This window comes from Corylus avellana, chromosome ca9 (assembly GCF_901000735.1).
Source record: "Corylus avellana chromosome ca9, CavTom2PMs-1.0".
Lineage (NCBI taxonomy): Eukaryota > Viridiplantae > Streptophyta > Magnoliopsida > Fagales > Betulaceae > Corylus > Corylus avellana.
In genome coordinates, this window is record NC_081549.1 from 3,682,470 (window position 1) to 3,700,234 (window position 17,765).

At 37.4% G+C, this 17,765-nt stretch overlaps 2 protein-coding genes across 3 annotated transcripts; one reads left to right on the forward strand and one right to left on the reverse strand.

Annotated features, from left to right (window-relative positions):
- Positions 1-661: 661 nt before the first annotated feature.
- LOC132161756 (U4/U6 small nuclear ribonucleoprotein PRP4-like protein) lies at positions 662-6,855 on the forward strand. Its single transcript, XM_059571940.1, has 6 exons — positions 662-849; positions 2,225-3,132; positions 3,695-4,151; positions 4,289-4,486; positions 4,613-4,694; positions 6,229-6,855. Exons 2-6 carry the CDS (start codon positions 2,237-2,239, stop codon positions 6,327-6,329), a joined length of 1,734 nt encoding a protein of 577 aa, XP_059427923.1. The 5' UTR covers positions 662-849; positions 2,225-2,236; the 3' UTR covers positions 6,330-6,855.
- Positions 6,856-7,514: 659 nt separating this feature from the next.
- LOC132191815 (uncharacterized) lies at positions 7,515-15,005 on the reverse strand. 2 transcript variants are annotated; one of them, XR_009441299.1, is made up of 12 exons: positions 14,570-15,005; positions 13,385-13,472; positions 13,090-13,181; positions 12,858-12,976; positions 10,141-10,256; positions 9,939-10,066; positions 9,753-9,839; positions 8,943-9,003; positions 8,790-8,830; positions 8,571-8,691; positions 8,189-8,378; positions 7,515-7,748 (listed from the first exon to the last, which is right to left on the reverse strand). XR_009441299.1 is itself a non-coding variant. In XM_059606921.1 (11 exons), the coding sequence occupies exons 1-11, from the start codon at positions 14,923-14,925 to the stop codon at positions 8,319-8,321; spliced, it is 1,269 nt and encodes a 422-aa protein (XP_059462904.1). In that variant the 5' UTR covers positions 14,926-15,005; the 3' UTR covers positions 7,944-8,318. The 2 variants fall into 2 exon arrangements, 1 of the variants encoding a protein (XP_059462904.1); XM_059606921.1 differs by lacking the exon at positions 7,515-7,748 and having other exon boundaries at positions 7,944-8,378.
- Positions 15,006-17,765: the final 2,760 nt, after the last annotated feature.

Sequence of the window (17,765 nt, forward strand, 5' to 3'; positions counted from 1 at the left end):
TGGTCATTTTTAGGTATCGAAACACTTGAAAAGTGCCTCCTATTAAAAATATGGTATGTTACAATTGAGAATTAAGTATATTTTCATCATGTTCTTACTCTCTATGTTGTCAAAAAGTTTTGAGCCTAAAGTTTTCTTTTGATTTTATGAAGAATAAGCGTCACTATAAAAGTGAAAATTAAGCTTTTTCATGAGGAAATTTATTTTTTGTTACCTCGATAACATGCCATCTTTTAAATAGGTAGCATTTTTCAAGTGTTCCCCTTCCCTAAAAACAGCCTAAATTACCTAATTTGAGAATCTATAATTTTAAAGAAATTGTAAGGGATCTTGATCCGAGTAGATCGGAATTCCTTATTAATTGGTTGTTCGAATTGCACGCAATTTAGGTAACTACAAAGATGAATTGTGGGGTTCATGTTCCGATTATGTGCGCTCAGCGCTCTACAAAGATGGATTGTTGTGTTCAAATCTTGGTACTTATATGTTTATACCTAAAGAGATGTGTCAATTAAAAAGTTAGTTGATTTGGTAAAAAAAAAAAATTAAAAATATTTTTTGACTTTTTTTTAAAAAATAAAAATAAATAAATCTCTATTTTATTTTATTTTTATGCTCAATTATAAAGAAAGGAGAGGCCTAAGTGCCTAATTGTTTAGAGTCGGCGCCCTTTCGAGTTAATAAAATCCATACCAGTTTTTCTTAATTACAACGATAACTGTGCTTCCTGGCTCTGCTGCTGCCGTACCCACAAACTCCTGCCTCTACTGCGTACCCACAAACCCAAGAGAGGGACAGAGTAGTCGGCGATTGAAAACCTCAAGTGGGTCTGCTAATTCTGCGCCGCCGGTAAGTCAATCTCTTCATTTTCGGTATCATTCTTTGTGTTTTTGCCGGTATGGTAATATCGAAAGGGCCCAATGACTCCTCGTCGTTTCCGGCGGCCGTAACTCCGTTGGAGCGGCTTCCAACGTCCTCCAAATCGTTGTTGCGCCGGCGGTGCGGCGAGCACTATTTTTCTTTTCTAGAGCATGGTACTATTTTTCCTTTATTGTTCTACAAGCATTGCGTCTGTTTGGCTATTGATGCGTATTTTTTAGAATCGATTGTAAGGATTAGTTAATTTCTCAGTCTAATTCTTGCTATGTGATATTCCTTAGTTTGATTTTACAATTATGCTTGCTTGTATATATAATCCTATAATTGTTTCTAGATTTTCTTTTTGATTGGTAAGTAACGTGCTCACTTATAATGTGATTGTTAGCTCATAGAAGAAAGTACGTGAATTGTGAATACATTTTCCGTTGATGCAAATAGAGGCTTGCCCATTACTGAATTGTGAATTCGTGTTAAATGATAGCTTTAGGGTTGGTATTTGTTTTACTTATAAGAGCTTTCACAGCAAGCTCTCCATTTCGTTGTTTCGGCAAACTTTGGAGAAAATTCTCAAAAACGGTAGATTAACAAGCTCTCTATTCGTTCCTCAAATTTGGTTTTGTCAGAATCTCTCCCCAGATTTATGTAAAGAAAAGTTTTCGCCATTCCTTATTTCTCAATATAATATTTCCTCTCTCCCACGCTTCTCTCTCTCCTGCCCTCCTTGGGTTCTCTCATCTACAAACTAAAACTGTGGCCTTGCGGTAGTGGTGGTGCCGGAGGTGGTGGGATAGTCAACATATTTCCTCTCTCCCCTCCGGAGTCCGGTATTTTCCCCCTTTCCCTTCTCACTCTCTCACAGATTCTCTATGGGTATGTGCTGATTTTGAGGTTTGCTAGAGTTGGGTAATGTCGTTTTGATGTAAGTTATTAGATTGGGAATTTTTTTTCTGTGGATTGTGGAGCCTTGATTATACACCGAAAGGCAATATCATGCCCACTTAGCATTGTGTGCTTTAGTGGAAGGGGTGGTATTTACTAGGCAATAGACTTACAGCTGATATACTGGGTGGTGAATTGTGAGTTCTTGAAGAGTAACAGAGGATTGTGGTTGATAAAACGTAAAGCTCTTAGTTTGGGTATAGTTATGAGATGAAATTCAGATATTACCATTTTCTTTTTGTTTTCCCATCTTTTCTGCCTTCAATTTACAATGGTACACCTGTTTCTGCTTATTTCTTTGTTAGTGTAGATGACAATAACAAAGAAATAGAGTTTGATTTCACCCTATAAGTTCCTTTCTTTTTCATTGAACTTTTTTATATGCTTTTTTATTTTTATTTTTCAGTGGTTAGGTATCATGGAGGTTGACGAGGAAAGCCCTACATCACCTCCTCCTGCAGAGGCTTCTGATTTGATCCCTGATAGTGAAAGTGTGCTTCCTGATGTTAATACTACTCCAGTACAGCCAATCCAGCCAATAGTTCCACCAGTGGCTGTGCCTCCTATTGCTCCAATTCCGACGATTCCTCCTCTCCCTGTACTACGCCCATTGGCACCTCTCCCCATCCGCCCTCCTGTTTTGAGACCGCCCATTACGCAAAATGGTGAGGTGAGAGCAAGTGACTCAGATTCAGACCATGATGACTCTGGCCCAACACGGACTACTTCAGGTCCAACTGGGGAATATGAGATATCAGAAGAGAGCAAACTGGTGAGAGAGCGGCAGGAAAAAGCAATTCAGGAGCTTATGATGAAGCGGCGTGCTAAAGCTCTCGCGGTGCCTACTAATGACATGGCTGTCCGGACTCGTCTTCGCAAGCTTGGTGAACCTATGACCCTTTTTGGAGAAAGAGAGATGGAAAGACGTGAGAGGTTGCGGACAATTATGGCAAAACTGGATGCTGAAGGGCAGTTGGAGAAGCTGATGAAAGCTCATGAAGAGGAAGAGGCTGCAGCTTCTGCTGCAAAAGCAGATGCTGAGGAAGAAATTGTTCAGTACCCATTTTATACAGAAGGCACGAAGGCTCTCTTGGATGCTAGAGTTCATATTGCAAAATACTCTCTTGTGAGGGCAGCTTTGCGTATTCAACGCGCACAGAGGAAAAGGGATGATCCAGATGAAGATATTGATGCAGAGATGGATTGGGTGCTGAGGCAGGCAGAGAATTTGACGCTTGATTGCAGTGAGATTGGAGATGATCGGCCACTTTCTGGTTGTTCATTCTCAAAGGATGGAAAACTGCTGGCTACCTGGTATCTCTTCTCTCTCTCTCTCTCTCTCTCTCTGCCCAAAAACATGCACAGAGAACCATAAACATGCCTACACAGATGTGCAACTTTATTAGTATGCGCTGATAGACGTTATGTCTTGCCCTTTCTTGTTAGAATCGTAAGTTTCAAAGGATCCCAACCCCCCCTCATTTTCTGACTAAATTTCATTAACAGCCTCGTGCACAAACTTTTGATTAGTGTCTAAAATTGCACTAGTGATTTTGAGTACAATTATTGCTTCACCCTCTGTTTAACTTATCATGGTGGGTTTCCTATAATGATATGAACGTGTACATGATGTTGAGTACTTTGTGTTAGCTGCATTCCCCCTCCCTGTTTTTGGGGTAAAGGAATACATGCTAGTAGAGGAAACTTAAATAAGAATTGAGTCTCCCTGCTTCCCAATTTAAATTTCTAATTAGGTGCTTCATTAGTAGTGAGCACGGATTTAAGGTTTTTTTGTTGTGATATTGAAGATTTATGTGCTTCTGATTACAATGCTACAGAAACTAACCAGATTTCTCAAATTGTCTGCTTCTATCAGCTCTTTGAGTGGAGCTGCTAAGTTGTGGAGCATGCCTCAAGTTACAAAGGTTTGTGCATTAAAAGGACACACAGAGCGCGCTACTGATGTTGCATTTTCTCCTTTTAAACATGACCATCTTGCTACTGCCTCTGCTGACCGAACTGCAAAGTTGTGGAACACTGAAGGATCTCTCTTAAGGACATTTGAGGGCCATCTGGATCGTCTTGCGCGGATTTCCTTCCATCCATCAGGGAAGTACCTGGGGACCACTAGCTTTGACAAGACATGGAGATTATGGGATGTAGAAACTGGTGAGGAGTTGCTTCTTCAAGAAGGTCACAGTAGGAGTGTCTATGGGATAGCCTTCCACCATGATGGATCACTGGCAGCATCTTGTGGACTGGATGCACTTGCTCGTGTTTGGGACCTTCGAACTGGCAGAAGCATTCTTGCATTGGAAGGCCATGTCAAGCCGGTGAGACTCGAAATTTCATCTGCTTTTTTTTTTTGTTCTTTGTGGCCCGTGCAGGGGGTAGGGGTTCCTATATAATTGTGATTATGTGCATGCATATTTAACTGAATCAATTACATGTATTTTCTCTCTTTTTTCAGGTTCTGGGAGTTAGCTTCTCTCCTAATGGCTACCATTTAGCCACGGGGGGTGAAGACAATACTTGTCGTGTCTGGGATCTTAGGAAGAAAAAATCTTTGTATACTATACCGGCGCATTCCAACCTTATTTCAGAAGTAAAGTTTGAGGCTCAAGAAGGATATTTCTTGGTAACTGCCTCCTATGATATGACAGCTAAGGTGTGCATCCTTTCCGAACACCATGATTCTTACATAAAAATTGAAGTTTAACCTTTTATTTTCATTTTGTTTTTCTGGTTCCTTTCTTGTCTACATATGATTTCACCTTAGGTGTGTATATTTCAGATTTGGTCAGCCCGAGATTTTAAGCCTGTGAAGACACTGGCTGGACATGAAGCAAAAGTCACGTCTTTAGATATTGTTGGAGGTAAGTTCCTGACTATAGAAATGTTGCATATGCCAAGATTCTGATTTTGTTTCCTGTTTTCACTCATTTAAGCAAACTGAATATTTATGGATGGAGGGAAGTGGAGGTACCCCCTCCAATTACTTCTATCTTCTAGTATTCAAGCAACTTTATTGCTTTTTCATTGGGATTAGTTTCTCTGATTTCCTTTTTCATTTTTCTCCCTCTTAGGCGCTCTCTTCTATACTCCCCGTGTATGTGGGTTGCGCCCCTTTGCACTTTTGATTTATATCATTATTACTTATCTAAAAAAAATTCAAGCAACTTTATTGTAATGTAATTATATTGAACCTTTGCATGATTTATGTACATATATTTTGTTTGTTACCTCTTCTATCCTTGTATAGGAGCCAAAATTCTTATAATCATATTATATAAGTTGAAAAACTAGATCTGGTGCTTTTGTGGTCTCAACTTATATATAGGCCATTTAGACTCTACAAACTAGTAGGTTCTCAATAAATTAATACTGTAGATAAAACACTAAAGATGACTTTCCAACGCTGCAAATTTTTTTTTCTCTCTCCCCCTCCCCACGCCGCAGGTGGCCCTAACTTAAGCTTTTGGAACAAGTAGTGATTCTTTCCTTTATGTCTTGTTTTTTGCTGCTTTGGGTGGTCCTTAACAGGAGTTGCAGGATCCTTCTTCTATTTCCTTTTTTCTTTTTGGTTAAGGTTGTGAGTTATATTCTAAAATATGTATTCCTTTTTTCTCCCCTTAAAGTTCAATGACGTATTCCTTGCAAACGTCAGAAACCCTTCCAGAATGCCAGCAATGAGGTCGTGCATGGTGTGCAACCTAGAAGCTGAGACATGTATTGGTGTCACAAGTAGAGATAGACAACACCAAGAAATAAGTTTGAAGATCCTTGAAACAGCATTGCGGTTTCTATTACCGCTATCACACCAATCATTTGAATTTGTGGCTGCAGATGCTGGCATGTTTTATTTTGCAAAATGTCATGGTATCATTTTGCTACCCTTAAATATTTTCTCTAGGGACAGACAACATCTTTAAGAAATAAAAGAGAAAAGACAGAAGAATAGAAGTTATGAAGAAAATGTTGTTCAATGCTCTCAATAGCCTTTTTATTTGGTTAGCAACTTTTTAAGGAACTTTAGGTTTAACTGTGTAACTTCTTTGCCGTACTGATTAGTAGTGTTGTTATATAAGCTAAGCTAGTATGGAAGCCATTTCTGGTCTGGCCTTTGTTAAAATGTAAAATGATACAATTCATAACTGGCAGTGCCATAATAACTATGCCTTTTAATTTGATAAACACAATCAAATGGAAACTGCAATTGCTTGGTGAGTTTTTATGTGGGGGTGTATGCAACTGTACAAACATGCGCACATGCACCATTCAAATATATATCAGCATGGTCTGGAACTTTTTGAATGTCTTACCTCAAACGCTGTATTATGTATGCGAATTTTTTTGTTGATATCTTATTTTCTGCTTTGACGTCTAATTATTGTTTTCTTTCAATGGCAGATGGGCTTTACATAGCAACCGTTTCACATGATCGGACAATCAAGCTGTGGTCTAGCAGTAGCCATGAGAAGGAACAGGCTATGGATGTGGACTGTTGCTAAAGATGATAATTTTGTTTTCTTTACTCTCTCAAATTCAATCTGCTCTTCTTGAACCAAGATCTGACGCAAGCTGTGTTAGCTGGATATTCCAACAAGTATAAGATGTAACAAGTAAGAAATTTAAAAAGATGAGTTCTAAGAAGCTGAGAATGCTGCTAAGTTGTCGAGCATGCCTCAAGTACAAAAAGTTTCTACCAATGTTTCATTTTCTTGTGCTTAGCCATCTAGCAACTGCCTCAGCTGACTTGACTGCAAAGCTGTGGAATGCTTTGAAGGGTCTGTCCTGAAGAAAAGAGGGCCAGCCTGACTGTGACGACTATCATCCATCGGGGAAGACTTTGGGGTTGGGGTTTTCTGTACGAGTTTTTATTTTTTATGGTCAACATGACGGACCATTGGCAGCATCCATCTTGTGGTCTTGTTGAGGCAGTTAAGACACTTGGTTCTTTTTCTTTTGGTTTTCCTTCAAATTAGTTTGAAGTAAATTCCACCTATCTAATCTATTAACATGATATTTTGGAGTTTAGAGTATGCGATTTTCATGTGCATTTTGAATACATGCATTTGAGCATGTGATTCTTTTGGAGGAAAACTTGGTTCTTTTCTTTTTTCCTAAAATCAGAATGTGACATTATTATGAATACGTACATTGTGTGTATGCATAGGGGTAAACTTACGTTGGTTTCTCCCATTAAGTCCACTAGGAGATACTTTTTTTTATTTTTATTTTTAAAGGATCCCATATTAAGATTAGGTAGATCATACTAATCTTCACAAAAAATCAGATAATTTTAATGAGTAAACAATTGGTCTAAATTTTCATTCACTACAACAATCTAATGAATTTTGAGCGGTTTTTGGTAATTAGGAATTAAGGTCATCATCTCCATTCAAACTTCTATACATTTGTCGTACGAGATGTATTCAATATTGAGTTCCTATTTCGTAATTGTTGACATGATAATTTCTCAGAGACCTAACGAAGCAAAGATTTCACCATACATGTAAGACTTGTTCTCTGAATCACATGTACATCAATGTCTTGTGGGCATGCATACGGTAATTTATGAAGGTACACCATCTCATTCGATTGAAGATAGCGTGGAATCGCCAATGGCCGACTCAAGCATTGCTGTTGTGTAGCAAATCAGTGAAGTGGTGGTTTATGCATTCATTCTCAACCACTATCTAAAATATTGATCATACAAACAAATAATTCTCAACAGGGTACACGCTAATCAGAAAACGATCCGATTTATTATTGGACCGACTTCTTTTTTAGGCTTCTAACAACCACAAATGTTCCAAAATTTGATCCTCTAGTCAATTGCTAATGCACCACAAACTTTGTCATAGCGAAGCACTACAAGATAGCATCCCTAGTCCTATGCAGGAGGAGGTTGGCAGACTCCAAAATAACTATATAGAAAAAGCAACAGAGTTTCAGAACAATTGTGCAAATTTTGGATGTTAGAATATGTAAAGACTTGCATTTCACATCACCTACAGCTGCATACACCCAAAAATAAAGAGGTCAAATTTTCTTCATATATTTTCAAAAAGAGATGCATCATTCATCGTCGTTAGTCCTTAAGTTTAAACCAGAACACTATATGAAGTAATCATCAATAATCATATAACAAAAGTGTGTTAGTGAAACAACAGAAATGTCAACAGTAACATGGTCTTTAACTGTCGTCACTTTCCAGCAAGAAAAATTCAGTCAATTTGTCCTCTCCTCTTGAAGGACCACGATATAAAAATAACTGTAAATTAATCTCACAAGTATAATGTCATTCAGCATGATCTCCAAAAATGTCAAAACTGCTAGGGATTTGTGTTTCGGGTGAAAGACTTACTCCAGTAATTTTGGTATTTTAATCACTCTCAACAACAGAGGGTCATATCTGCAACATACCCTAGCAAGTAAGCAAAATTCCCAGATGAAAACTAATATAACCAGAAGATCATTTCTTTGATGTTGCCACCTCATTTGTACCAACCGGCGAGGAAATACCTCAGCACGAAACAGAGGCAGCATGCAATGGCCTGTGGAAAATAGATACAATTGCGCTTATGAGCCATATTCACAAATCAAATACCCCTTCACACACACACAAACATGCAAGGGATAACAGTGGACTGTCTCATGTGATGCATGCTTTAACAGCATGGAACCAGGTAAGAGTAACACCACGATCTGAAGAGTTCTCATTAGAAACATATAATGCTAAAAATCACCTGGAAAACAAGAAGAACGGTGCAAAGTGACTTTTCGGACATCCTTCCAAGTATTCTCAAAGTGAAATTAACAAGTGTCCCATCGTTTGTCCCAGTCAGTAGTCCACTCTTAGAATCGAACCTGATCAGTTAAAAAGATATGGCCAATATTACTGGAAAAAGTTTCACATACTCTTTGACAGTTTGTAGAGAATGAATCTAAAGGACACAGAAAGCTACCTAGGCAGGCGATGCCGTGGACATGGAACGAACCCAGAAAGCTGAGAAAAAAATAACACAAGTTAGATGCCTTGACCAGCAGAGTTCTAAATTATGCGCCTTATTTTTCCCTTTTTGGTGGGGTGTGGCAGCGAAAAGTTTATTAGACCAAACCTGGGGGAGTGATAAGAGGAAGTTCAAAACTTGAGGAGCAAAGAAAATCAGGAGTGTTTCACTGCAACAAAGATTTCAAAATGAAAAAGGAAAACCATTATTAGGCAAAATATTAGCATAGTGATACAAGTAATATTCAAGCTTACTATACTTGAATTTGATCATGTTGATTAACTCTACAAAACTGGCAGTGATCCAGCAGAAATGATAATGGGAGAAGAATGTAGGTTTAACTCAAAACTTATCAACGCAAAGTTTGAAATTCAAAATTCTAGATTGCATGTATGTTGGAAACAGGCTCAAAACTGATCCAGAACTATTCAGAAATGTCAAACCGATTTTTCCAACGAATGAACCATGATTTTTCCATGCAGAAACAAGTCCCCAATTATTTTTAGGACTCCTCTCAGACATAATTATTAAAAATCGTAATTAGACGGTCCATGCAGAAATTTCAGTATGATCTTTCTCACCAATTGCAGCTAAGGCAGAGTACCTAAGGTCCAATTCCTTAACCACAATTTTCTCTAACATGAATAAAGATTTTAACTTCAAAGCCCCACTAAGTAGGAAGGGTCCTGGGAAACTGAGAGGAAAAGACATACTTGATGCTACTGAAGATATAAGTTATTAGTAGAAATTAAAAACTACCACCACACTGTTTCTTAGTTTTTCTGTTTTTCCTACTACTGCATAATTTAAGATAAGAGAGCAACATCATGCTGGTGGAGAAAAACAAGAAAGAAAAAGAAAAAAGAGAGAAGACTCCAACTTTCTGAAGCACCTATAAGAGAATGTAAGTTAACACACCTAAAATGGCCTAAAATCCCGACTACAGCCATAGTCATCCCAGCAAAATAGGTGTAGGTATCTCCAACAAAAACTGAAGAAGGGTACCTATCATAAGCAAGTCAACAAAAAATGTCAAGACAAGTTACTTAAATTTGCAGGAAGAATGATCATAAGAGACTATGTAACAAGATGATGTATCACTACCAGTTAAAAGAAAGTAAAGCCAATGATGTCGCAAGTAACGGTTGAACTAAATAAATTGAGAATGCATGGGCCTGCTTTTGCTCAGGATCTGTGGATGCTCCAATTTGCATGATATTGTGTATCATAATCTGCAAATTGCTAAGATATGTTATTTTCTCTAACAAAGTTAAAATCCAACTGTTTTACTAGCATTTATGCTTACAGCAGATGCAATGACAACAGTTTGTCCAACTTCAAGTCCATTCAAACCAGCATGGATATTTATAGAGTTTGTGCAGAAAACTGCCAAAAGCCCCATATATAGTTTATATATCCATCCTGTGACATCAGAAAAATATTGGTAAGACAGACTAGAAAAATAAATGACTAAACAATCAAAATAACAACCAGCATTTCAAATGTGGAGAACATTGGCAAAGTCAGGGAGAACCTGCTTAACCCAGTCAAGAAGTAATAGCACTCTTTTTTTGGCACCCACCCAGGGTGGTGGCTAAGCACTCATTAAACTCATGCACACAATGCATGTAATTTTAGAAGTTAAGTGCATAATCATGAATGTAATCAAGCAGTTTAGCAGTAGATTCTTTCATGCTGTCTCACAATTTACTTGTTGTCACCCTTTAAGAGAGAGAGAGAGGGAGAGAGAGAGAGAATTGTGTCTCTCCAAATGACCATACCAGCCCATTCATAGAAGGACCGATCAACCAAATATGTATATATATTTTTTGATAAGTAATTTATATTCATTCAAAGAGCAAAGAGATACAACCGTAGTACACAAGGAGTATACAAGAGAACCCATAAATCATAGAAAAAGAACATAATTCTAAAAATTCAGAAAAATTAAAAACAGACAAATTATTGCATGCCACTCTCCATATATACGGGGATTGTAGCATCGTCTTCTTCATTTCTAGCAATCCATTCTCACGATCTTCAAAGCTCTTTTTGTTCCTCTCTCTCCAAAGACACCATATTAAACACAAGTCTAGTAAATATAATATTCCAATGATATTCTCTCAAGATAGCCTTCCCGATCCTTTTTAGTATTGCTTGTGCGAAGGATGCCTCAGTTGCGGATAACGTGGAGATGTTGGGTGGGTCCATTCAGTGGAATGTGAGTTTTTCCAGAGAGGCTCATGATTGGGAGGTGGAGGCCTTTGCATCCTTTTTCCAGGTGTTACATTCTACTAGAGTAAGAAGAGGGTCGGAAGATAAGTTATGGTGGAACTCTTCCAAAAGAGGATCTTTCAAGGTCAAGTATCTCTTTTTCTCTTTGGCTTGTTCGGAAGGGAGGAGGTTTCCTTGGAAGAGGGTGTGGCGGACTCAGGCTCCCCCTAGGGCAGCGTTCTTTGTGTGGTTGGCAGCGTGGGGGAAAATTCTGACATTAGATAATCTCAGAAAGCGTAATGTGATTGTGGTGAACAGATGTTGGATGTGCAAGAAAAGTGAAGAGACGGTGGATCATCTTCTTCTTCATTGTGAGGTGGCGTCTGCTCTGTGGAGTGCCTTTTTTGGCCGTTTTGGGTTATCATGGGTGATGCCTAGACGGGTTTTCGAGTTGCTAGCATGTTGGTGGTCTGCAGGAAGGGGGGGGAGTGCTGCAGTCTGGAAGATGGTGCCTATTTGCTTTTTTTGGTGTATATGGAGAGAGAGAAATAATAGGTGTTTCGAGGATGTGGAGAGGTCTATTGAGGACACTTTAGCCTATTTTTTTTTTTGATAAGTACTTTAGCCTATTGTTTCCATACTCTTTATCTCTGGACTGTAGCTTATGTTTCTCCGGTTCCGCTTAGCTATGATGATTTCCTTGTACGCTTTTCCCCTTCTAGTTAGGTGTTCCTAGTTGTATACTTCCAGTGTACTTTGGGGCGCCCTACGCTTTTAATAATATCAGTACTTACCTATCAAAAAAAAATAATATTCCAATGATTCCAAGAAAACACTTATTCTTTCAGTAATCACACTTTTCATGTGGCACACTTGCCATGTGCATCCCAATCATATTATTTTGCACAAGTACTTCAATATCAAAACACCAATCTACTATCATAATTGAGAAGAATTGTCCAATACTCTTCTTTTCCTAAATTCAATTCATTAAACATCCATTCTAATTGATTGTGTATTCTTTAAGGAATAGCCAAAACTAGGCTCATAGACAACCATAAACAATTTCCTTCAACAAAAATTAGCCCCACACTAAGAGTAGGATCATCAGTTAGATGGATGATTCTGGCATGCTTCCATATTTCAGCAAATTCTTCTGATATTGAATAATGAAGAATCTGATGCCTCATCCATTAGGAGGCCCCTTACATGTGTTTCAAACATCTTTAAAAAAAAAATGTGCTTCAAACTTATAATATAGTTGATACTATGCTTCTTGAGAAAGAACCTAATAACATTGACTGCATCCTTTCTTCTACATGCTAGTTTAAATTGATGGATCTACTTTGGATTCTAACATACTATGCAATTATGTCAAGGCTCATGTTTACTGATTCAGTGAAATTCAGGATATATATTTCAATTACTAGCAGCAAGGCACATACTTCATGTTCTTTATTCCATGCTTGTGATTTTACCTGCCACTACACACTTCTTAGATAAAAATATGTGAAATTTCCATTGAAATAATAACTTCAATCTTTTCCCCTGGCTAGGTACTAACCAAACTTTCTTCCTGAACCTGAATTTGTATAAATGTCAACATTTATATACCCACCAAAATTTGGAAGGACAACCCAAGATATTTACCACATAAAAAGAAAAGAAAAAAACTAATGTTTGAAGATAAGTTGATGGCAATAGAGAGAGAGAGAGAGAGAGAGAGAGAGAGAGAGAGTAAATAACACAAACATTTGAATGGTATGTTTCTCTCTTTGTCATATTGTTTTTTCACATCAGAAATCATACCTAGATCAAGAATCTCTAGTCCAACATATGGAATAAGAGGTTTTGGTATAATAATTGTTGTATGCCCAGCATAGGCCATCAACAAAGGAAGAGCAGCAAATGATGGCAGTAGTAATTTCCTGCTCTTCACAAATCACAAGGAAGCACATAAGAAATACAATCCAGCACTAGTTCAAGAAGGATGCAATGAAATAAATGCTTAGGAAAAGGACAAAGATGACTGGATACTCACACTCTCCAAGGGGTATCAAGGACATCATCAACAAATCCAAGTAATGTCATGAAGCAGATGGATGCCAAAGCCGCATTGTACTCAACAAGCCACTGCATCATTGATGTGGTGAAAACATCAATTTTATTCTAGTTAAGGCCTTTCGCAACTTATTAAAAAGATGTTAGTAATAAGGACATGATGAGTTAAGTTGAGCTTAAAATTAATCCAAGGAGTCCCGGTAAGCATAAAAATAAATAAAAGCTTTGCACAAGTTTATGAAATATAATTTTTTTTCAAAAGACAACAAACTTACGTTTGAATCTGATGTGAAGTTAAAATACTGAAATAAGATGGCCAAGACCAAGAAAACAATCCCAACAACAATACCCAACGACTCAGGCCTGCAAAAATTACAAAATATTGTCATCAAGGATACTAAGAGAACTTACATGGATGCACTAAGATTCAAAGGTATATGAATAAATGGAGGAAAAAAACAGAAAAGAAAAAAGAAAAGAGACAAAAGAGAATACTAACAACATATACTCATAGCTTTGCTTGGACTTAGCATTTTTTTCCATGGCAAACTCGCTCCTATGGTTTACAAGACCTCAGAATCACAAATTGATTGATTACTTACAACATATACTCATAGCTTTGCTTGGAACTTAGCATTTTTTTCCATGGCAAACTCGCTCCTATGGTTTACAAGACCTCAGAATCACAAATTGATTGATTACTTAAGATCAGTTAAAGTTTATACTTGCAACTCCCCATACTATAAATAGCTGAAAACAGAATTATAATTGTCCACTCATAAACTCTTCTTTCCCAGTTGTTGGACCATTTGCAAGCACCGTCAAACTGAAACTGTGCAGCTCAGGTTTTCAGCTATCGTTTAATGAAAGAGAAATTAGAGAATGTATCAAACCAAAAAGGAGAAGAAAAACATGAACACAAGTTCGATTTTAGGATAATTACAAAAAATTAATGAACTCACGCACACACATTAAGTCAAATTCGGAACAAGGGTGAGGCATCTCATATAATTTCCAATAAACAAACAGTCTTAAAATGTTAAGATGAAAACAAAATTTGAACAATTCAGATAAAAATACCAGTCTAGTACCTACCTACTGATAAGCAAACTGATACATACTCTATACAAACCATTACTGTCAATTAAAAATAACTTTAAACAAAGAGGACAAACAAAATCACACTTTTATTTAACGAAGGCAACGAAAATTGAGAATCCAACAGAAACCCAGTTCATAAATTCGACAAAAAGGAAAATCTAACAGAAACAAGTCCACAAATTCAACGAAAAACTAGTTTAACACATACCTAGTTGACAAATTCAATCAAAAACCAAATCTACCACACACCCAGCTGACAAATTGAACTTAAAACCAAAATCTAACACATACCCAGATCATAATTCAATCAAAAACCACACGCAAACAACAGGAAAGACAACAAAAAAAGATACACTCACACTCTGAGAGTGCCTCCAGGGGTACCCTTCTTGTTGATATCGTAGCCAAAGAGATTGCGCCTGATGACGTATCTGGAAGCCACGGGGATCAACTTAAGAGTGACGAAGAATCCCACGATGCTGAGCCCCGCATTTATGAGAATCGGCCTCTTTAGGTCCTGGTCGATCTTGTAGTGGTGGAAGATGAGGTACAAGTATGGACCCAATAGTAAGAGCGAGAGTTTCACAATGAAGCCGGACTTCACCTTTAGTGGCGCAGTGGGAGGCTCGGCTGGCGTGGGGTCTTGGGATTTCGGTTTCTCTTGGGGTTTGGGTTCTGTCGATGCGTCTGCCGAAGCTCTCTTGCGAGCTGCCATGGTACTCTCTCTCTTTCTCTCTCTCTCTCTCTCTGTGAAAGATTACTGTTTGTAGCTATTGGTCTTTTCCATTTCCAAAACTTTTTGGACACGGTCAGAATTAGAAGTTTTCTTCTTCTCTTGCATTGTCGACTTGTCGTCATTTGGGCGAATCATATCTTGCCATGTCCTCCATTGGATGGGTCCCAAGTTCAATTCCTGCCACATCAGCAATCTGTCTTTTGTTTTTTTTTTTTTTCTTCCGACCTAAGTTCTCATAAAAATATTTTTAAGATTTTTCCCGAAGGAAAGCTAAATCCAACCTTTTACTTCAAGCGACATGTATTCAATTTAGCTCCACCAACTCACAACTGTGTTATTTGGATACACAAAATTATAGATAGCGTTTTCTATCAAATTATGTTGGAAGAATTTCATTAAACTTAATATATAAAAATAGCATATGTCTGTTTGCATATGAGATGTACATACATTTTAAAATAACATGTGAGAATTACATATTTTTTAATCAATTTTGTTATTGCTATTAAAAATGCATGTACTTCTCACATGCAAATGAATACATGGCATTTCTATAGACAGAGTTGAACGAAGTTCTTCTAACCTAATTTCGAGGAATACTTTGTCCCAAAATTATCACAAATGAATAGTAGTAGTAATAATAATAATAATAATAATAACAACTTATCTTTAAAAAAATCTTTGAAATAGGAGTAGCCGAACCACTCCATATACTGTCAAGTATCAATTAACTTGTCAAAATGGAAGACAGAAAAGGGGGTTGGTTTATCATAAATGAATAGTATGATGATTTACACTTTATGCACTCCAATATGTGTTACCCTTATCACTTTTTTTAAACCAACAATTTCTTTCAAAATACTATTTAAATGGAAGTTTTAATCTAATAATGTGTTATGAATATTGTATTATACCTATTTTTTCCTTTTCTTTTTATTCTTAAACTAGGACAATGATACCTCTCCACTCGTTCTTTTATGTAAGTTTTTTTTAATATAGTAAAGTTTTACGAGGAGTCACATATTACTTGTGTTAAAAAAAATAAAAAATAGAACTTTTGTAAAACCTTATGCTCCTAACAAAAGACGTTATTTGAGTGAAGAGTTATTTTACTAGAATATTTTCATATTTCCAAAAGTTACTAATATTAAAAACATAGATACCTTTTTGGATAAGAACTTTTTTTAAAATGAATCAACACACAAGCTAGAATATTTAAATTTCTTCAAGCTTCTCAAGCTATTCAATAGTATAGTGATTCAAGGATTTAATCCCAATAAATAGTTTTTGTAATTGACCTCCAAATTTGAGAATGTTTAGAGTGGGAGAAAGACGATGACTAGGAAAAGTATGGCAAAACTTATGCTAGTGGAGTTGATTATTTTCATAATACTCAAAGTTCGTGCTAATGACCATACCCTTCTCTCTTCCACTCCCACTCCCACTCCCCTACCAACGAGCCTTCATCTCTTCCAACTTGATAATGAGGGCATGACTCATATCTATCGTTGCCTTGGAAGCACAATTGAAGAATGGAAAAAAGGACAGTTGACGAAGGTGTCTATCGGTAATTTTCTTTTTGAATGCCTTTTTAAGGACCCAATACATCGTAAAGATCTTCCCATGAAACTTGATGAAATTAAGTTGGAGTGCATGTATTATTGTCGCTTGGAATTTGAAACTAATTACCTCCAGTATATAGCATGTTTGGTAAACCAATATGAAGAGCTTATCAAGAAGGATTAAGTCTCTATATCAAGAGAACTCGTTTTACAAAATATCTTTTCCCCTCTCTCCTCTTACTGAAGACAACCTCTCCTTTCCGGCAGCCTATGGGGGAGGGAGCTACGGCTCCCTCCTTCCTTCCTTTTTCATTTCTTCTCCTCTGTTAATTTCTGCTACTTTTTGCACCTCTTTGGAGGTCCTATCCACCTCTTTGGAGGTCCTATCCGCCTCTTTGGAAGCCATATCCGCATCTTCGGAGGACTTACCTTTGTCAAGCAACTCCATCAGCCCATTCAGCCGCTCGGTTTCAGCCTCCAACTGTTGTCCTCAGCCTCGGATCTGCTACCTTTCTAAAGATTTTAGTTTTAATTTTTTAAACATTAGATCTGTCATTTTCAGGAAGCCATATCCACAAAAGTCTTTGTCCGGCCACCACAAGACGGTACGTGGCCCCCATACGCCCAATAGTAGATCTTACTCGTGGGAGCATGAACACCACGCGCCGCCATGCTGCGGCTTCCTTCGTCCCTCCTCTCAATTGTCTGCTGTTTTCGCCACTGATGTTGCTGTTTTGTCCTTTTTTTTTTCTTTTTTTTTCTTTCTTTTTTTTTTCTGCTTTTTGTCTTATTTTCCTGTTTGTATTTACTGTATTCTTTTATGGTGTGGCCGATTGTTGGTGACCCAGATATGGCCTTTTGCATCGCGGGTTCTGTTTTGCTTGCAAAGATTTCTACGGATTTCTTTGTTTTGCCTTTGATAGCAGTCCTTTGTGGCTGCATTGGTACTCTTATAGGGCCGGGTCATTTTTTTGACCCATTCCCTCTTGTTACCTTGCTTGGTTTTCATTTTTCTTGTTTTTGCTTTGCAATTTGGTTTGGTTTGGGCTGTTGTTTGGGTTGGCCACCCTCCTTGTAATTTCCCTTTCCCTTTTCCCTTATTTGCTTAAAAAAAAAAATAATAAAAAAAAAAAAAAAGGATGTCTATATCAAAAATCGATGAGCTCCAAGTTTGACAAAAGTTTCCCACTACTTCTCGAGCTCTGGCTTCATAGTAGAAATGCACACTAAAAAAGAAAATATTGTCAAAAAAGATGT